Source organism: Xenopus laevis, chromosome 3S (assembly GCF_017654675.1).
Source record: "Xenopus laevis strain J_2021 chromosome 3S, Xenopus_laevis_v10.1, whole genome shotgun sequence".
NCBI lineage: Eukaryota > Metazoa > Chordata > Amphibia > Anura > Pipidae > Xenopus > Xenopus laevis.
The window spans coordinates 27,185,265-27,207,037 of NC_054376.1; the positions used below are offsets into that span (position 1 = coordinate 27,185,265).

The 21,773-nt window shown below is 39.7% G+C and overlaps 1 protein-coding gene across 18 annotated transcripts in view; it reads left to right on the forward strand.

Moving 5' to 3' along the window:
• The window catches only part of camk2a.S (calcium/calmodulin dependent protein kinase (CaM kinase) II alpha S homeolog), a 102,287-nt gene that overhangs the window by 68,644 nt on the left and 11,870 nt on the right, over nt 1-21,773 (forward strand). For 4 of the 18 annotated variants that reach the window (XM_041587565.1, XM_041587569.1, XM_041587567.1 and 1 more), the window contains exons 6-15: nt 1,934-2,006; nt 4,189-4,291; nt 6,901-6,984; nt 8,348-8,442; nt 9,652-9,774; nt 11,187-11,270; nt 11,396-11,438; nt 13,745-13,822; nt 20,600-20,637; nt 21,187-21,258. In XM_041587565.1, coding sequence (XP_041443499.1) covers nt 1,934-2,006; nt 4,189-4,291; nt 6,901-6,984; nt 8,348-8,442; nt 9,652-9,774; nt 11,187-11,270; nt 11,396-11,438; nt 13,745-13,822; nt 20,600-20,637; nt 21,187-21,258 — 793 coding nt within the window. 18 annotated transcript variants of the gene reach the window in all.

The window sequence follows — 21,773 nt, forward strand, 5'->3', positions numbered from 1 at the left end:
ATCAGACACAATGACCTGAGATGGCTGCCTACACACCAGTATCACAGCTAAACGAATACATTTGCTGGTTCAGGAGTATAATTTTATATGGTAGGGTCAATTATTTTTAATGTAAATAGTATAATAGAAATAACAAGTACACTATAAAAATCATGACAGAACCCCTTTTAATATAAGTCAAGACTGGTCATGCTAATTCTATAAGGCACATTTACTAACAATTTGGAAAGAATTCTCATCCATCCACTTTTGCCTTCGGGCCAAATAAACCCTACAATTTACTGGTTATCCCTTATCCCAAACACTATTACCCAAAAAGCTCAGAATTACAGGAAGACCATCTCCAATAGGGGCAAATTTACTAAGTGGCAAAAAGTCGCCAGCGCAACAGTTCGCCAGGCGAAAATTTGCTCAGATAACGCTAATTCACTAACATGCGAAGTTGCATCCAAGGCGCCGAATGCTGGCGAAGTTGTGCTAGCGTTAATTCGGCAAGCAGAGCAAAGCGTTGGCTAATTTGCATACGGCGGGAAGTTAAAGCTCAATGGACGTATATGTTGTAGCAAATACATTACACTACATAAACCCAGGGAAGCTTAATAAAATAAAATAGAGTTGTTATATTGCCCTAAACATGAGCCCAGTGTATAGTTTATGTGCCATATGTTAGGAAATGTAGGGGGGAAGCCGGTTACCCCCAAAAAAATTACGCTCTTTTGCAGCCTATCACCCTGAAAAAAGGAAAAGACGCCAGCGTATTTTGGGACTTAGAAACATTTTCCACTAAGTTTTGAGGAACTCCTATCTACTCTATTGCACTTCGCCTGCTCTGAGGTGGCGAAGGCAAGTCTGGCGCATCTTAGTGAATTTGCGCAGTTATGTCCCTTCGCCAGAGCGCAACTTCACTTGGCGATTGAGTACGAATCAGTGCCAGCGTCAGTCTCTTTCACTAGCGAAGTTATGCCTGTGCCTCTTAGTAAATTGGCAAAGTTCCAAAATGACCTTGTGCTGCCGAATTTTCGCCAGCGCTAGTCACTTCGCCCTTAAAAATAAAATATTCTGCATGCCTTTCAAAATGTATCTTAGTGATTATTTATAAGTGATTCACAGGCACCTAGAGTATGTCTCACAACCTTAAAGTAGACTTGTACACACAGTATCTTATCCAAACAATGAAACATTTTATGTGTGTGTGTTCTATGCATGTATGTCTAAATTGTATTAGACTACTCCAGTAAGATAAGCAACATTTATCCTGGACAAGTAACCCTTAAAGGGGAACTATCTTGAAAACGAAAATTTTATATAAGCGTCAGCATACTGAAATAAGAAGTTTTCTAAATTTAATCCATTAAAAATTCTGTACCGTTTCTGAAATAATCAAGTTTATCTTCACTATCCCTATCTCGCCCATCTGTTTCTCTTTATTCTGTCTTTATGCAGTAGTTGGGTGTCAGATAATCTTTGACAGTTAGATCCAATATATCTTATAGGGTGGCTTCCTTTCCAGGCATATGTACATATGCCTACAATATTTCCCACACTGACAGAGGATCATGCTGAAACACTCCACCGGCCTTGCAAGAGCACAACAAAATATTTCACATATGATGATATCCCACCTATAGGCTGCATAGATATAAGTAGTGTAACAGGACAAACACAATTGTGTCATATTTCAAGATATTCGTTAGATATACGGTGTAAAAACAAGAAAATAGGTTGAAAGTTCCGGTTGTCAAGCCCATAGGTGTGTGATCTCAGCACTTTGGAAAGCTAGAGGGAAACCAAGGAGCCATTTCTCACATCCTTTGCAAAAGGGGTTGTTTTGGTTGGTAGGCACCCTACCCTTTCTTTCTTGCCCTCCTTCCCTCCATCAGCCCACAAAAAACACACAGCTCTTACTAATGCCCCCCCTGCTGTTTGCACGCAGTCATTGCATCCAGCAGATTCTTGAAGCAGTCCTCCACTGCCACCAAATGGGGGTTGTCCACAGGGACCTAAAGGTGAGTTTTGTATCCCTCTTGCCATCTGCTGTACCATGTGCATGCCAGGTTGGAAATCCCCTAATCCCCCCCCCCCATTCTAAACACATTCGTCTCCTGGGAGTACCATGTGCATGCAGGTGATGCGTTGTATTCGGATATCATTGTGGAAGTGGGGTGGTAGTGCATATCATGGCATGTGGATGCTTGAGTCTAGTGGTAAACTGCATTTATTGGTGTGCAGTGCATGGCATGCAGTGGGAGAATATAATGACATCTATTTGTTAATCAATGCAGCCTTATTCTAAATGTTTATACTGATATGTTGTGTATACAGTGTATAATCGTGATCCTTTCTCCTGTTTCTCTTTCATTTACTGCCCCTATTGCTTTTATCTGCCTGCTATCTCTGTGCCAGCTGGACACCCAGTGGCATCTGTTGTGCCAGGCACTTTGGAGGTGGCAAACTGGCAAAGCAGAGGTCCCAGTTTTATTTTAGTCACAGTGCATTTCTCAGGGGCTTTCATAGCCGATGCATCTGTTCCTAATGCAAATGGGTAGCAAACAGCATCTCTAGCATTATACTTTACATAGAGACAGCTTTTGACCAGGATACGTCTGAAAAAGAAAATATCCCTCTCTACAGTAGGCAAAGAGATACAATTTAGCATCTGTTTTTGCAGAATATCTATAGTGTTGGTGCAATTATGCTCAACTTTCGGTTTAACAGTTTAATGTATTATCTTGTAGGCCCCTTGTAGAACAAACGGTACAAAGAAACAGTAAAGGAGGTGATCACTTCATAATGTGATTTAAAATTGAACCTGTTATAAGGTAGTTAGCGCCCTAGACAGGCCGATATCTAGTCAACAGCTTATTGGCTTATATGGGGCCCTCCGACAGGCTTCCCCCGATCAATATGTGGCCAAATGTCAGCCAAATGTCTATCGGGCAGGGCTAAAACTCCCTTCGAATCAGGGTCTGCATCTGTTTGTTGATGCGGTCCCGCAATCTGACCGCCCATATTCCTTTCATTATGATCCAATATTTGGACCCTAAGGCCCACGATTGGATCAGCCCGATATCGGGATAATGGGGAGAGATCCAATCGTTTTGGCGACATCGCCAAACGAACAGATCTCTCCGTGTATGGCCAACCTAGCAACCAGGAAACAATCCCAGTGACAGCCTGCAAAACAAGAAAGGGTCTGAATAATGGCATCCGAAAGAAAAAAAAATATGATGGGTTAATTCTGGGGGAACTATTTATTTAATACTTTATCTCAAGAAATGCCATCTTCACTACAAATTCAGACAAATTCATCACTTCTAAATAACTAAGATAACTAAAGCTTAAACAAAAGCAGATGACTAGAAATGATGTTTTCATTTACTGAAATTACTATACCAACCTTAAAAAATAATGTTCCCTGCTATCAAAGGTGTCCACAGTAGTTCCCCGTCATTGAACTTGTTGCTCCACATTTTTGTGCCAGTGGCACTGTACATGCTCAGTATGTTCTTGGCTGCTGTTGAAAAGCTAAGCTTAGGGGTCATCCAAATATATTATAATATTAGTGCAAAGTGAGGTTAAATCTGAATAGATGCCAGAGGGTTGAATATTAATAGATTCTGATGTAGATTGCACTGGTGCAATGTAATGTGAATCTGAATTAATCAGCCTTACATCATGGATTTTATACCATGGATTTTATTGTGTTCACACAATAAAAACAGTTTGATTCACAAACAATTGGAGTGCAGGTTCTTTGAAGGAAAACTAAATGTTGTTTTAACGCTGCACCCACAACTACTAAAAGAAGATCCAGAATGTGGTGATTTAGCTCCTAAGCTCAGATAGTTGACAGCAGCACAGAGCATGCACATACAATCAGCAGATAAGATGGAGAGCTAATGGGGGCATCTTCAGAGGCACAGATCATCATTGCTAAAGGGCTGTGGTAGCCCAGGGCAGGAACAAAGGCCCAAAACATATGGAATAACACATCTATGCCAAATCTTTATTTAGCTTCAGTTCTCCTTTAATGCCCACTACCAACTCTATAAAAAAGAATTTTGTAAGAAGTTAGACACAGAGCAGATCATGCAATTTAAATGAGGGCAACATAATGGACTCCATGTGTAGGCAAACAAGAGGTTGCCCATTTCCTAGCCTTGCTAACAACATCTTTATTAATAACAGCCAGAAAACCTTCTCCTCGCCAGCAAATGCAAAGGAGCCGCAGTCAAGCTGGCAGACTTTGGCTTGGCCATAGAAGTGCAAGGAGAGCAACAGGCTTGGTTTGGTAAGTAATGAAGATATTAAAGAGACAAATCCTTTATCGGGCCTGGACTGAGAATCAAAAATGGTCCTGGCATTTTAGTTACACAGAGGACCAAACAGCCCCTCGCCAGCCCAATAAATAGAAATTATCTGTGGCAACTTACAGCAGCCACTATGATACAGAGAGTGCAGAACTATAGGTTCCATGCAGGATGCTGCCACTTTGTAGAGTGATTTGACTAAATTGGAAAAACGGGCAGCAAAAAAATGAGGTTCAGTGTTGATAAATGCAGGTTATGCACTTTGGCAAAAACAATATAAATGCAAGTTATACACTAAATGGCAGTGTGTTGGGAGTTTCCTTAAAGGGATACTGTCATGGGAAAACATGTTTTTTTCAAAACTCATCAGTTAATAGTGCTGCTCCAGCAGAATTCTGCACTGAAATCCATTTTTCAAAAGAGCAAACATATTTTGTTATATTCAATTGTGAAATCTGGCATGGGGCTAGACATATTGTCAATTTCCCAGCTGCCTCCAGTCATGTGACTTGTGCTCTGATAAACTTCAATCACACTTTACTGCTGTACTGCAAGTTGGAGTGATATCACTCCCTCCCTCCCCCCCCCCAGCAGCCTAACAACAGAACAATGGGAAGGTAACGAGATAGCCTCCCTAACACAAGATAAGAACTGCCTGGTAGATCTAAGAACAGTACTAAATAGTAAAAGCCAAGTCCCACTGAGACTGATTCAGTTACATTAAGTAGGAGAAAAAACAGCCTGCCAGAAAGTAATTCCATTCTAAAGTGCAGGCACAAGTCACATGACTGGGGCAGCTGGGAAACTGACAAAATGTCTAGCCCCATGTCAGATTTCAGAATTGAATATAAAAAAATCTGTTTGCTCTTTTGAGAAATGGATTTCAGTGCAGAATTCTGTTGGAGCAGCACTCTTAACTGATGCATTTTGGAAAAAACATGTTTTCCCATGACAGTATCCCTTTAACTGAGAAGGATCTAGGGGTTTTTGTAGATAACAAGTTGTCTAATTCTGGGCAGTGTCATTCTGTGGCCACTAAAGCAAATAAAGTTCTGTCTTGCATAAAAAAGAGCATAAACTCAAGGGATAAAAACATAATTTTGCCTATTTTTACGTCCCTGGTGAGGCCTCATCTGTATGCAGTGCAGTTTTGGACTCCAGTCCTTAAGAGGGATATAAATGAGCTGGAGAGAGTGCAGAGACTAAGTGCAACTAAATTGGTTAGAGGGATGGAAGACTTAAATTATGAGGGGAAACTGTCAAGGTTGGGGTTGTTTCCTCTGGAAAAAAAATTGAGAGGGGACATGATTACACTTTACAAGTACATTAGAGGACATTATAGACAAATAGCAGGGGACCTTTTTACCCATAAAGAGGATCACCGTACCAGAGGCCACCCCTTTAGACTAGAAGAAAAGAACTTTCATTTGAAGCAACGTAGGGGGTTCTTCACAGTCAGGACAGTGAGGTTGTGGAATGCACTGCCGGGTGATCTTGTGATGGCTGATTCAGTTAATGCCTTTAAGAATGGCTTGGATGATTTTTTGGACAGACATAATATCAAAGACTATTGTGATACTAAATTCTATAGTTAGTATAGGTATGGGTATATAGAATTTATGTGTAAAAAGTATAGAGTGTGTGTATATAGATGCTGGGTTTTTATTTGGACTTGGTTTTTAGTTGAACTTGATGGACTTAGTCTTTTTTCAACCTGATTTAACTATGTAAACCCATTTGAAAGCTGGAAAGAGTGAGAAGGAGGACACAGACAATGCAAAAGCTATACAAAAAAGCCAGTTGCTTAAAATTAGCCATTCTATAACATACTAAAAGTTAACTTAAAGGTGAACCACACATTTAAAGCAAAATAATTAAGGAGAGGAGAGATAAAGTGGGAGGTAGAATGAGGCTAAATGACTGCCCTTTTCTCCTCTCTTCATATTAAGTAGGTGGTAGTTGCTGGGAAACGATTTCATGATCCATGTGTGCTGTTTGATTAAACGTTAATATACTGTACGATATGTTCATTGAATTAAATCATTCACTACAAATAATTCGATAACAATGTATCAAAGTAGATATATAAAATGTGTCCTTACTTGTTATTTAAAAGGGATACCCTATGGCACAATTGTAATAAAATGGTCATTCCATTTGCAAAACTGATTTATTTAGATCACAGAAAATAATTCTATAGCCCCACCCCCTTCTCTGGGGATTTACCTGCACATCTCATCTTTTCATGGCAATTGCTGTAGCTAGAACATAAACGCTTCAGCTTGTCTTGCATTTGAGATCATACAAATCATCCTCCCGCCTACTTCCTGTCCTGCCTCTGCCCACATCCCACCTCCTTGAATCATAATATCGCAGGGGGCGGCCCTTAGTTCTTAAAATGGCAATTTTCTATTTAGTCTAACCTAATGGCAAATACTACTAAAAATGTATATTATGAAAATGGCTTATTTCCATGAAGTAGAGTGTTACATATGAGCTTTTTTATGCAATGTATTTTTATAGAGACCAACATAATTCGCAGGTATAGTTTTCCTCACAGATGACTGCAGTTCATGTTTTCATTTCCTAGGATTTGCTGGAACTCCAGGGTACCTGTCTCCAGAGGTTCTGCGAAAGGAAGCGTACGGCAAACCAGTAGATATTTGGGCATGTGGTAAGCAGAGAACCTATGCACTATAATTTTAAAAATATATTAAGTTTGGGGTTTAAGAGTTCTAGTTAAAAATCAGTAGTAATTGTGTGGTCTTGGACAAAAAGTGTGCCAGCAATAAAAATTGGGAATAGTTATTATTTGGGAGTATCGAATGTTAAATATAGAAGGCTCAATTCACTATAGATTTTTTTTTTTTTTTAGTATTTAAATACCTTTACTTTTTCTTTATGATAATCTAATCTAACTGAAAGTGGGGTTAATATAAGGGTAGGGTGGCAAAGCTACCAGAAAATATCTGATTTTAAGGTGGAGAATTAAAGCTTCAATTAATATGGCTAAAAAAATGTTATATTGTTTTTACTGAAAAAGCATCTCTTTTAACAGTAATAACCTAGGCCATCAAATGTGGGCACAGGACCTCCCAATTTTGAATTTTGTTAGGGGTGTCACTGGCACTGCACATGCTTAGTGAACTCAGATAATGGTTGGAGATGGTTTTTTTGAAACGGGTAAGGGATCCGTTATCCGGAAACCCGTTATCCAGAAAGCTCTGAATTACAGAAAGGCCATTTCCCATAGACATAATTTTATCCAAACAATCCAAATTTTAAACATGATTTCCTTTTTTTCTGTAATAATAAAACAGTAGCTTTTACTTGATCCAAACTAAGATATAAGTATTGGAAGCAAACCAGCCTATTGAGTTTATCTAATGTTTATATGTTTTTCTAGTAGACTTAAGCTGGCCATAGACGCAACGATCCGATCATACGAATCATCGATTCGTGCAATTTTCTGACCGTGTGTGGAGAGTGACATCATTTTTCATCCCACGGAGATCGGTCATTTGGTAGATCGATCAGGTTAAAAAATTTCTGTCGGCTGTCGATAATTTCTCTGCATGTATTGCCGTTCGTACAATTTTCAGTGGGAGACTGTCACCAGCTTTTGTCAGACATAACTTTCGTATGATTGCTGTCAGGGGCAAAACATCAGCAGATCTGTTCTTTTACTACTTTATTTGATCTGAATGGTTAGTGGCAGGTCGGGAGATGGGGAAGTCAGATCGTTCGAGGATTCTTTGCGTCTATGGCCAGCTTAAAGATATGAAGATCCAAATTATGGAAAGATCCAATATCTGGAAAACCCCAAGTCCCAAGCATTCTGGATAACAGGTCCCATACCAGTACCTGCCAATAAGAAATATATGAGAATAGAAAATAAATATTAGGATATTTACGGATAGTAGCATCTCAGTGATCATCAGTGATCATCAGTGGATGGGAATGCAAGATGTAAGTGTATTTAGGGAAAATATTATGTTAAGCTGATTTGATGAGATGATTTGTGACTTTCCCAACAGGTGTTATTCTTTACATCCTTTTGGTTGGTTACCCACCATTTTGGGATGAAGATCAGCACAAGCTGTACCAGCAGATCAAAGCAGGAGCATATGATGTGAGTTGACTCTTAGCAGGGTTAGGAGCATGGGTGTCCGCAGAAAATTTTCCAGGGGGGGGGTCAAGTAAGCTAGTATCACATATGGTAGCATCCCATTGAAGATGAACCTATTCATGACAATGCAGTAGATAACCTAATTAAGGCTTGCCTTGGGGTGGGAAGTATAAAAATGTTTTGTGTTTTTGGGAATTACATTAACAAACAATTCTTGGAACTAGCTGGAGAAGTCATGGTGGCAGGACCAGAACTAGGGGTAGGCAGAAGAGGCACCTGCCTAGGGCGCAACTAAACCGGGGCACTGACTTTTGTCTACCCCTAGTCCATGTTCACTGCTCTAACCCGCCTCCCACCCCTCCAGCGCTCCTCCCTGCCTCCCTCCCCTAAAGAGCTTTACCCCGTCTCCCTCCCCTCAGTCGCTTTCCCCACCTCTCTCCCCTCAGTCGCTTTCCCTTGCCTCCCTGCCTCCACCCCCTCCGGCGCCCTTCTAACACCCTCCCTTCCGGCGTTCTGTGCACAATGTGTTCAGGAGCGTGCACGCGCGAGTGCAGAGGGGAGCACGGAGGGAAGCGCCGTGCCCGGCCGCCTAGGGCGCCCAGTCGGCTTGGCCCGGCACTGCATGGTGGGGCAACTGCCCCCTCTTGTCCCCTTCTGCAGACACCCATGGTTAGGAGTAGGATAAAAGGAACAGTTCAGTGTGAAAATAAAAGCTGTGTAAATAGATAGGCTATGCAAAATAAAAAATGTTTCTAATATAGTTATTTAGGCAAAAATGTAATGTATAAAGGCTGGAGTGACTGGATGTCTAACATAATAGCCAGAACACTACTTCCTGCTTTTCAGCTCCCTAACTCTGAGCTAATCAGCGACACATGGTACATATCTGTTCAGTGAGTTTGCAATTGATCCTCAGCATTCAGCTCAGATTCAAAGCAACAGATATGACCCATGTGCCCCCCCTTAAGTCTCTGATTGGTTACTGCCTGGTAACCAGGGTAACCAGTCAGTGTAAACCAAGAGAGATGAAAAGCAGGAAGTAGTATTCTGGCTATTATGTTACACATCCAACTATAATAGAAACATTTTTTATTTTGTACAGCCTATCTATTTACCCAGTTTTTATTTTTACACTGAACAATTCCTTTAAGAGAAAACATTGTTCTCTTTTAATCAATTGCAACTATCCTTCCATATTCTTTTTCTCTGTAGTTTCCATCTCCAGAATGGGACACGGTGACCCCTGAAGCCAAGAACCTCATTAACCAGATGCTGACCATTAACCCAGCCAAACGCATTACAGCACATGAAGCTCTCAAACACCCATGGGTCTGCGTGAGTACCCCTTGTGAAGTTTTAGGGGGGGATCACCCCAGGATTTGCACCATAATTGCAGGCCACTCCAGAGACAAGGAAAAACAATCCCTTTATTATTCAACTCAAAAGTGTTTTTTCCAGCAGCAGTAAAATGACAACAGAATATAGCTTGCATTCATCATCAAAGTCCAACTAAAGCATAAATTAGCTTACTTCCATGCCCGGACTGGCAATCTGTGGGTTCTGAGGGGGTGCTATAAGGTGCCATAGAAGGTCAGTATTTAGTGGGCTGGTGGGGGCTGTTTGGGCCTCTGTGTACCTGAAATGCCAGGGCCTATTTTAATTCTCAGTCCGGACCTGCTTACTTCATAGTTCTAGCGTCCACTACACAAGGAGACTAAACAGGCTTGAAGTCCAAAATAAGAATAGCTTACATCAGCATAATACAGTGTCCAGTCTGCATGGACTCTCTGGTGTGTCAGAGAATCTTTTACCAGTGAACAGCAAGAAACTCCTTACTCTTTCTCTCTTAGAGAATCCCACAGGTGAATAGCAAACAGAAAAGTCTCCCATATGCTGTCAGGCCCAAACACTCTGGCCTCAATAAAATTCAGCAGGTGGAAGTGCAAAGCAGCTCCAATGTGTAGCTCCTACTCTCACCTGCTTCTCAGTTGCTTACAGCAAGACTTGGATGTCCAGCCCACACCTCTGGCTAAGAAGAAGCAGACCCTGCATCTGCAGGGAGGCCCAGGAGGTATAGGGAGCCCCATGAAGCCCTAATTAATGAGCCATTTTAATATGTATTGGTAAAACAGGACAACTTCTGCATATTTGGGGGGCTCTAAAATTAATTTGCATCTATTTCCGCCGCTACCTGTGGTGTCTATTAAAGGGGTGGTTCAAAAATCCGCAATCCAGGATATTTCCCGTCCAACTTGTACATCTTTACTAAGGTTCCCAATAAGTATGATGAAAATTAATAGGAATAGACATAGGAGAATTGCTAAATTTTTATAAGCTTTTAAAATTATAGGTTGTTTAAATAGTATTTTTCTACCTTTTCAGGAATAGGGGTGAAACAAAGGCCATTGCACAGATAGTTAAAGGAAATGTAAACCCTCCAATTCTTTAATATTCGTTTTCTCATATCGCTCTTCTGAGCACATTTATCATTTACATTATTTTCTTTCTAGTCTTTAGGATATTAGCAGTTCTTACACATTTCTTAAACAGCAGATAATGCTGTTCTTTCAGATCTATTGAATTAGAAGTGGGAAAACTTCAATATAGTGATAACTGGAAAAAAAATGTATGTAGTTGGCAAAATTGCTCAGGAGATCATGCTGTTATTTTACATTACCTTTCAATAGAATACTAGTTACACTTTCTGGTTACACCCATATGAAATATATCTTCTTTGATTTTCACAGCAACGTTCCACTGTTGCCTCCATGATGCACAGACAGGAGACAGTAGAATGCCTGAAGAAATTCAATGCTCGTCGGAAGCTAAAGGTGAGCCTGGGGGACAGGTTTGTCCATATTTTCCCTTCCCCATCGTCTCTTCCTCTTTTTAACAAATGTTTCCATATTACCATGAGACTGCCTAGTAATCTGTCATTATTATGTTATTAATTTAGGGGGCCATCCTCACGACAATGCTGGCCACTAGGAACTTCTCTGGTAAGTGTGCACTCACATAGACAGTTTTATGGACTCATTGAACAATGCTCTCTATATGTCTTAGACTGAAACACTTTGTGCAATATTGTAAGATTTCTTATACAATATACTGCAGATCTTATTGTATCCTATTGTATCAAGCAAATCTATACATTCTACAGAGTTTTGTTGCAGATCTAACACTGACATTCCTTGTAATATGCAGTAGTAGATCTCAATTCGAATTTTCTACAACAGCGATCTACAGTTTGTATCAGTGATATCTCCTTGCACACAATATTCTGCAGAATTTACATATAGATTCCTTGTATAAGGTTCTGCAGATCTCATGGTGCGATTTTTTGGGCTATGTCACACATGGATTCCATGGGGCAGATTTACTAAAGGGCGAAGTGGCAGTCACTAGAGAAAATTCGCTAGTGAATCCCATCCGCAGGCACATCACCAATTTACTAACAGGTATAGAGGACAATTCGCTACCGCAGTTTCGCCCTCTATCGGCAGGCAAATTTTCCATCAGGCGAACTATATTTACTCTGCAAATTTACTAAAGTGCAAATTTCCCAGAACGTTATCACTTTCGCTAGAGTTTCCTTCGCCAGCTTAGACCTGGTGAACTGATAAGATGAAGCTACATCCTCCTCAATCTTATGTCAGTCACATCTTATCCTGTATGCCAGAAAGTCATAAAAGTTCTACAAAATGCTGGTGTTTTTTTTATATTTTGAAGCAGGATTGTCTTCAAAAGTCCTAACTATTATAGATTTTGTGTTAACATTTTTTTAACCAATTTGAGGGGCATGCCTCATTTGTTTTAGGGTGGGCTCATGTCTATGACATTAGAGGATCTCTTTTGTCTTTATTTTGCTTCCTTGGACATTTGTAATAATAAGTGGCCACTTCAAGCATTTGCCACAACATCTCTAATAAAGACATATATATGACCTATATATACCCACCCTATTCAAACTGACCTAAGTGTGAGTACTAACGAAGTTTTACTCTGCAGAAATTAACGCTAGTGAAAGTTCGCTATGAAATGCTCGCGCTGACGAATTAACGCTAGCGAAACTTCGCCAGCATTTGGCTGCCGAAACTTCACATTTTAGTGAATTAGCATAGTGGTAGTGAATTTATGCCTGGCGAAGTGGCTCTAAGTGTGCTGGTGAAAATTTGCCCTTTAGTGAATTTGCCCCCATGAGTAGTGCCTTGCAGATCAGGCTGAATATTTTATGCAGATACAACAGTTCGAGCATTTGAGCAATGTTCTGCAGATTTCACGCACTGATCCTTTATTGAAGGTCCTGCAGACACTATGCAGTGATGCCTTTTTCTGTGCTCTGCATATTTCATAATCGTAAGCTTTTCTGCTTTCTTGACAATGCTCTGGAGATAACACTGAATGGTACTTTATGCAATGCTCTGCCGATCTGCCATTGGAATTCCATAAGCAGTTCTTTGCAGATCTCAATCATTTTCTTTTAGCAATGTTGTGCACTTTCAGGCAGGGACTCCTGGTGATGTTCTTGTGCTCTTGTGATGTCCTTGTGCTCTGGGCACGGTTGCTTGTATAAACCCTGAAGATCACATAGATTCTCTGTCTGATTCTTTTCAGCTACAAAAAAGCAACATTTGCTTGCATCTGTAGATTCATTACTCTGTGCTCTTCAGATCTCATTCTGGGATTCATTTTGTAACACAAATCCCTCACGGAGATTCCTTCTGTAATGCTACGTTCACTTTCCAGAAGTTGTCTCTGGGATTAATGTGTAATGGCCTGGGGTAACCTTGTTGTGAGGATGCCATTATTGTTTCAAGTCCCAGACTGATGATCTGCAGTCACTATGCCTAAATGTATGATGATGTTTCAAGTCAAGGATGATGTCATATGTGATAGGAGTTTCTATGCTCTTTATCTTCTCTCTCTTGTTTTGAGTCTGCTTTATTCTACTTATTGCCTTTCTTCTCCCCCTCCCTTTCTCTTTACATTCCCTGGTACATTAACCTTCACCCCATCACATTTCTCTCTTCTTGTTATGTTCCTCCCCATGTTTTATTATTTTCATCTGTTATGCATCCATGTGTAACCCTTTCTTCCTCCTTCCTACACTTCTCCGCCAAACCTTTATCCTGCCTGTTTCATATCCTCATCTATTGCTTTCAAATTCTATTGTTACACCTTAATACACATTGTTAAACCTTACATTTATTTATTCCTATCACACACACATATTTTTCTTCCCCTTCGTTGCATTCTTCGCCCTGCCTCTTCAAACCAACCTTTTTTGCTCTCCCTCCTCTCACAGTGGGCAGACAGACCACAGCTCCTGCCTCAATCACCACAGCCGCCACTAGTACAGCCTTGGGGTTGGTGGAACAAGGTAGTTGTGTCCTTAAGGCACTTTTTCCCCTCTCCGCATTTGCCCCTTCCTTGCCTTGAGAGGTGACTGCATGTGGCTGCTTTTTCCCAGCTACCAGCCTGTGTGGGTCATTAGTAGGAGGTGTGATTTGAGGATATTTTTGTGGGTTTAAGAAGAGTGCAAGGCAGTGGCATCTGGTATAGTCATATGGCCCTACAAAACAAAGAATATCCTATGAACCCAGACGAAGTTCTGAGTGTGTAATACAGCTGGAAATGCTTTGGTATAACTGTGGGGACATGGAAGCAGAACAAAAAAAAGCCCAATGGTTTTCTTTCATTTACTCAATAGTCATGCAGGCCACACTGTAGTTTTGGATATATTTAGACAAAATGCTAATACTTCCTGCATATATGATGAACTATTAAGATGCTAATACAGTATGTATATATCCAGTCTGATTCAAACAAGATTACACCTTCTTATGGGAAATAAAATGTACATGCAGGAACCATTGGTGATTTGTGGATGTATGGAACCTCTTATGCCACAAATTCATAGTACTAAGTGGCAGATATCATTCTAGTGTAGGTATATACTGGGGCATAACTACAGAGGAAGCAGACCCTGCGGCTGCAGGGGCCCCCAGGAGGTAAAGGGGCCCCACAAGGCCTTAATTCATACACAATTTCAATAAATATTGGTAAAATAGGTCAACTGCTAGACATTTTGTGGGCTTAAATAATAATTTGCTGTGGGGCCCAGTAATATCTAGTTAAGCCACTGGGTATATACCACACATATCCAACATCGTCTTCTAGCCTTTGTTAAAGGTGTTGTTCACCTTCCAAATACTTTTTCAGATTGTTCTCCAGAAAAAAATGACTTTTTCCAATTGCTTTCCATTTTTTATTTTTTACCGTTTTTCCAAAATCAAAGTTGAAATGTTAATGTTCGTGTCTCTGGCGTTTGAGTCTGGCAGCTCAGTAATTCAGGCGCAGACTCTGGAATATTAGCAGCTATTGTATCAATTCTAACAGCTGCTCAGCAGCGACATCGATAACAAATGGATCAACTAAATGTTTCAATTTGAACAGTTTAGAGGGTCGGCGACCCCCCCTTTCCCAGAGCTGCTTTAGAAAGGTGAAAAATAAGACTTACACTTTAATATTAGAAAAATGGTCACACATAGAAAATAGAAAGTCATTGGAAAAAAGTTTTGATTTCTGGTTAACAATCTGAAACTAACTGAACTGAAAAAAGTGTTGGAAGGTGAACAACCTTTAAACTGCAGCTACCTTCAAGCTCAGACACAATGGTGGAAGTGATAGTTCTGCAGCAGGACTAGAGTAAAGGTTGGCCTCGGATGCCACTGGTAGACATTAGGCTCTGTGTGGGTAAATAAGATCTAATGTGGGACACCTATTTTGTGGCATGGTGAAAGAATGATCCCAGTGTATAGCGGGTCCTAGTGTTGCCTCCTGGAGATGCTGCATGTAATGTATGTAACTTGGTGCATGCTGTGTGCCCAGCATGTCATGAGCATGGCATGGGCTGAAAAAAGCAACCCAAACCTCCTAAAATCTAGCTGAGTACCCGGCACTAATAATCCATCATGTATGATGAGTGAGGCATATATTTAAGACCTGCTGACTCAGTTTGTTCTCTACTAGCTAGGCATTGAAATAAATGTAAAACCAAAATAAGGCCAATGCTGTAAATAGACATTTTAAAACTTCCCCAGGGGGCTGTACACAAAGCAAAATTGAGCTGAGTATGCTAAACCTACTTTTTTTCAGGGATGGAATAAGTGGTGTGCATGTGCAGCGGCCCTCGTATCCTGGCCCATCGGGGAGGGCTGTGGTTAAATAAATCTGAAGATGTTGGAGATGTTTGGAACTATTCTTTTTCAGTAAAATCCTGCATTATACCAACCAATAATCATTTTATAAAACGACCCCAAACACAAGTTTTATCGATGATTTGTTCAAATGCTATTTCTTGTAAAGCTGACAAAGCTCTCCATCACTTTTATCTGATATATTGGCTTATCCAAGATGACTGTTCACAAGGGTTTATATTTTAATAGTTATAAAGGTTACCATCAACCTATGTCAATTAGTTATACTGAACGGTAACATATTAAGTGGATGTGGATCCGCTTAACCCAATTGAAAGGGGTTGTTCAGCTTTTCTAAGAATAGCTAATTCTAAGCAACTTTTCAGTTGACCTTCATTTTTTCTTTTTTTATAGTTTTTTAATTATTTGCCCTTTTCTTCTGACTCTTTCCAGCTTTCAAATGGGGGTCATTGACCCCATCTTAAAAAAAAACAAATGCTCTGTGAGGCTAAAATGTATTGTAATTGCTACTTTTTATTACTCGTCGTTCTATTCTGGCCTCTCCTATTCATATTTTGGTAATTTAGACCCTCGCAACCAAACTGCTGAAACTGAAAACGGAAGAGCTGCTGAATTAAAAGCTAAATCATTCAAAAATCACAAGTAATAAAAAAAATTAAAACTAATGGCAAATTGTCTCAGAATATCACTCTACATCATACTAAGGGGCACATTTACCTAGGGTCGAATATCGAGGGTTAATTAACTCTCGATATTAGACCGTCAAAGTAAAATCCTTCGACTTCGAATATCGAAGTCGAAGGATTTTGCGCTATTCCTACGAACGATCGAAGGAATAATCGTTCGATCGATCGATTAAATCCTTCGAATCGAACGATTCGAAGGATTTTAATCCATCGATCAGGAAATTGTTAGGAAGCCTATGGGGACCTCGGTAGGTTTTCGAAGGTCGTAGTCGAAGGTTGAAGTAGCCCATTCGATGGTCGAAGTAGCCATATTCGACCATTCGAAATTCAAACTATTTTTCCTCTATTCCTTCACTCAAACTAAGTAAATGGGCCCCTAAAAGTTCATTCAAAGGTGAACAACCCCTTTAGTGAGATTTTTATAACCAGAAATCCTATATATTACATGGGGCACATTACATTAACTGGAGAGTTTACCGCACACATTCACCAAGCTATCCAAACCAGAGTCGGCTGAATATCTATATTAGATAGATTCAGAGGCCCCACCCAGTATAGAAAACAAAAAAAAAGGTTATGGTCAAGTCCTGATTTTGTGGATTTAAGTGGAATAAGGTTGTAAGTATATGGGACTGAGTCGCAATCTCCATGGTAATGTGGATTTGGAGGGTTTAAAATGGTATATGCGTGTGTGTTCAGAGCAGTAATATCAGGCTGGGTTAATACACTGCAGTTGAGTTGTGTGACTACCATGTGCTGTCCTGCAACACTAGCTATGTATTTATGTTAATGTATTTGTGACAAGCCATGCATTTTAATGTGTATTTATTTACAATCCCTTTCTGGATATTGTATGAATAGAGCTGTGTAATTATGTGTGTGATTGGGTCTGTCTGTGCTCAGTCTTTGTGCATGTTTTTATATATATATAAGCGTGATCTTGCAAATCTGTAAAGGTCTGTGCAGATTTATATACTTATATATGTGTGAATAAAGAACTGTGTCCATATAAGTAACTTATGTACTCTACAGCATTTATGTGCAACTGTGCAGATGTTTACTTTGCAGTGCATGTTTGGTGGTGTTAATCTATCATGGCAGAATAGTGTATGTGTCCTGGGTTATGACAAAGTGGTATATATTTTTGATACCTTTACTGTGTTGTGGATTTGTACTTGTATTTGTCTCTATTCATTTATGCCCATACTTTACTAATGCGAGGTCTACTTTTAGTGATGTTGTCCCATTATGATCTACACCCATAAAAGCATTGTTAGCGTTCTGTTCCATGGAAAATATTTCTTAAATATTGATTTATAAGAAAGTGTATATTGCTATATTTACAAACATTTCTTCTGTAACCTTAACATAATAAATATCTGAATGAAAAGCATGAAATAGGAGGGTGATTTAGTCAAGCTGTTAGTTGACAGTGTCTTGAGATCTACTGATCACCAGCTAAAGGTCTATTGGTAGATCTCGATCTATCTTTTGGGCAGACCTACATTATGCCAAAAGGGCAATTGTAAGCATTTTGCTTCAATCCCATTACAACTTTAACATTTTGTCTGATACCTCCTTCCTCTACAACGATTTTCCTTATGTCCGTGCTGCCATCTATTGATGCCTTGGTGAAACCTCACACCATGCAATATTGATACTGTTTGACTTTTCCAAACTCTGCCAGAAAGAATATTTTATAGTAATGCCAATCCCTTCAGGCTGGAAAGATTAGTGTTCATGCAGGGCTGATCCTATCAAATGTGGGGCCCAATTGGGACCATGTTGGCGGGGCCCCTAGACAAAGTGTTGCTGGCTACTGACACACCAAGTATTTAGGAAAATAAGGGCATACAGGCACAAAATAGAAAGGAAAGGGACAGACAAGGTAAGAGAGTGAGAGGGATGAAATAGGGGCACATAATAGGGGCACACAGGGTAAGAGAGAGAGGGAGGAAATAGGAGAGTGGACTGGGCCAATTAGTTTGGGGCTGGGCCGATTCAGCTTGGGAGCAGGCTTGGTTGGATTAGGGGCAGGCAAGACCTATCAAGGTTGGAGGAAAGCTGGGCCTATGAGAGTTGGGGGCAGGCTAGACCTATGGAGTTGGGGGATAGGCTGGCTTATCAGAGTTTGGATGGGCTGGACCTATGGATTTGGGGATGGGCTGGACAAAGTTGGGGGCAGGCTAGGCAGCATCATGTGCTGAGGGAAATATTATCTGTGGTGCGGGGCCCCCAGATGTGCGGGGCTCTATTGGGCCCAATTGGTCCAATAGGCCTAAGGCCGGCCCTGTGCTCATGCAACCATAGTATTCTCCAGGGCACTTAAAATGAGAGGTATTTTTAAGGCTATATATTGCATGTTTAGAGGTCATGGGGTTCCTGCTGAACCTCTGAGACAAGGAGGTACTATAGAAAATAATTCATGAATTGAAACACTAGTATAGTGTTTATTTCCCCCTAAAACAGTTAGGTTATCGAGTAAGGAGGTGATATCGATATCTTTCTAAATTTTATTGGGCTTAATTTGTGTGTGTTTCTTGTGTTTTTTCTTTCTCATTTCTCCACTGAAGCTGAAGCTTGAAATTACTCTGGGAACATTTATTGAGAATAGCGTCAGGTTTCCTTTGACTTTGAATTCTCATTCTTATAATGACTTTTTTGGTTTAAATAGATCTCTGCAAGTTTGAAAAAAATGCGAAAAGACGCATAAATAGCAAAATAAAATGTTGGAAAGCGGTTTTGTAGGAATGAATACATTCTGCATATCCAACTCTAAAGCATCAGCCCTTTAGTCTAGTCTTATATCTTATAAAAAAAAAAAGTACTTCCATGCTGAGGTGGAACAAAGTTCCATCCAAAATCTGCCTTACTGGATAGCTCTTCTTTATTTCTATAGCCACTTGATGTTGCTATTTCCATTAACACATTACAACATTCTCAGGCTATGTGGTTTCTACCAGCCCTTCCTACTAGCCCTTCTGATTAGGCCCTTTATTTAAATGCAATATGTGGCGCAGTATTCCGTCTGCTCAGATCTATTCATCAAGTCTGGACTGGACAGTACCCAAACGCATATATAAAACTCCTATCCATAGCTCTTATTGGATCTATTTATTTCTGCTCAAATACTGAAAAGCACTGAGTGACCTGACAATTCCTTTTATTTTCCTGGTGATACAGAATTTTTATTGATGGCCTCTTTATTTAGGATTCCATGTTATTTTTAGTTGCTTACAGCTAGGTCGAGAACCTTTATTGTTTTGGCATACTAATATACACATGACAGAGCACCTCCATTGGTGTAAGCAGTTTGGACAGGCAGAGGGGTTGCTGAATGTGCAGAGGCAGTGCACTGGGATAGATATAGCAGGACAGTTGGTACAGAATACAAAGTTGGTGATGTACAGCATGAAGCAGAGGATGTAGGTTGTAGTAAGATCGGATATAGATAGTATAGATCTGAATGTGTTTGGTTATAGAACCCTTCATGGCTGTGCATGTGGTGGGCATCCTGTCTTGCCAGCCTGTTGATGCCCATATAAAAACATGTTTGCCATCTTACCGCACCCACCAAATGTATCTTACGGCTGTATATTTCTCTCTCTTTATATTTCTCATTTTATTTATTTTACTTTCTCTCCTTTTATTTCCCTCTGTTATCTCTTGGCTTCTCGCTATTTTGTCTCCTTTTTTTCGGCAATTCTGCTTTGTTTTTCTCTGTTTCTTTTGTCCCCTTCTGCTTCTCTCTCCTTTCTAACAAGGTAAGTTCTTTTTTTAATCTAATTAACACTATGCATTCTTAAACTACGTTGTAGGGGTAGTAGAGTATTTCAGGAGTTGGGTTATCTTTGTGATATAATTGTATGTTTTCTGATGGATTTTACCAGAGTTATGCAGGGACAGTTAAGTCCTGATATAAACTGTCTGTACAGCTAACAATTAGAAGTGATGGCACACATCCCCAATATACTATCATAGATGGAATATATATGTGAAGGTTTTTATTTAACCAGGTAGTAATATATGTCTAGACTAGACTTATCACTACTACTAGATTTTATAACATACATATTTAAACACACTAGTTATACAGAAATGTATAGAGATAAATACATAGAATCAATATTTAATAGACACAGATCATATACACAAAGATACCTAATGACTCCTATAGGCACATATGAGCCATGCAGGGTAAGCACTGTTATAGTAACTGGTCCTTCTATTTCTTCCTCTGCCCTTACACAGCAGCCAAGAGTTTACTGAATAAGAAGACAGATGTTGGAAAGGTAAGAGCTAGTATGTATATATATATATATATATATATATATATATATATATATATATATATATATATATATATATATAGATAGATACACATCCCTAATGGTTTACGAATAATTCATAAACCAATTCCTTTATTATTTAAATACCCACCATAGTTCTAATATATATATATATATATATATATAATATATATATATATATATATATATATATATATATATATATATATATATACACATCCCTAATGGTTTACGAATGATTCATAAACCAATTCCTTTATTATTTAAATACCCACCATAGTTCTAATATATATATATGTGTATATATATATACACCTCTATATATACCGTTACAAAAATATATGATCATGACAGTTGCTCTGAGGAGTCTCTATAGAAACAATCCAGGTTTCAAGGACACCAGTTGAAATATTACAAAATATAGCTACATATGCCCTTTGCCCACTAATTTCCTTCCTCCTGTTGTTGAACACAACAGTTGCTTAGCACTATTTTTGGATGCCTTTAACCAAGTCTTTCCATCTTTTACAGCCTCAGACAAACAGCACCAAGAATAGCGCTGGAGTGACCAGTCCAAAGGGACCCATTCCTCCGGCAGCACTGGTATGAGGGGTGTTGTAGATGGGTAGGCCAGGAAAGAACCAGAGTATTTATCATATTTCTAGGGGTAAGGGCAATGGGCTTGTTGGGGGGCTGGCGATTCTCCGTGAATGACTCTACCCTACACAAAATACCTTCCTCACCAACCTCATTCTTTGAGAGCCTTTTCTGCTTCAGATATGAATGGGATGAAGCCCCCTCCCTGTGCATAGATGGGAGAGGAATGTTTTGTCTCCGTGATTTGGATATGTCTACAGTTTGTCTTACAACAGTGGCTTGCTAGGGTGTACAAGCCCCTTTGTCTGTGATAGAGATTTGGGTCTGTCTTTAGGAAAGTCTGTTACCTGTTTGTGGTTGAGATTGATTTGTGAAAGATTCCTCTTGTTGGGAAGATAGAGATCTGTGCTTTGTAAAGCATCTTGCTCCCTGCCTTTCCAGTCTTTCATTTTTTCACTCGGTTCCTCCAGCCTTTAACGTTCCTGAAAAATTGTCATACCTTCCCTTCATAGTTTATCCTT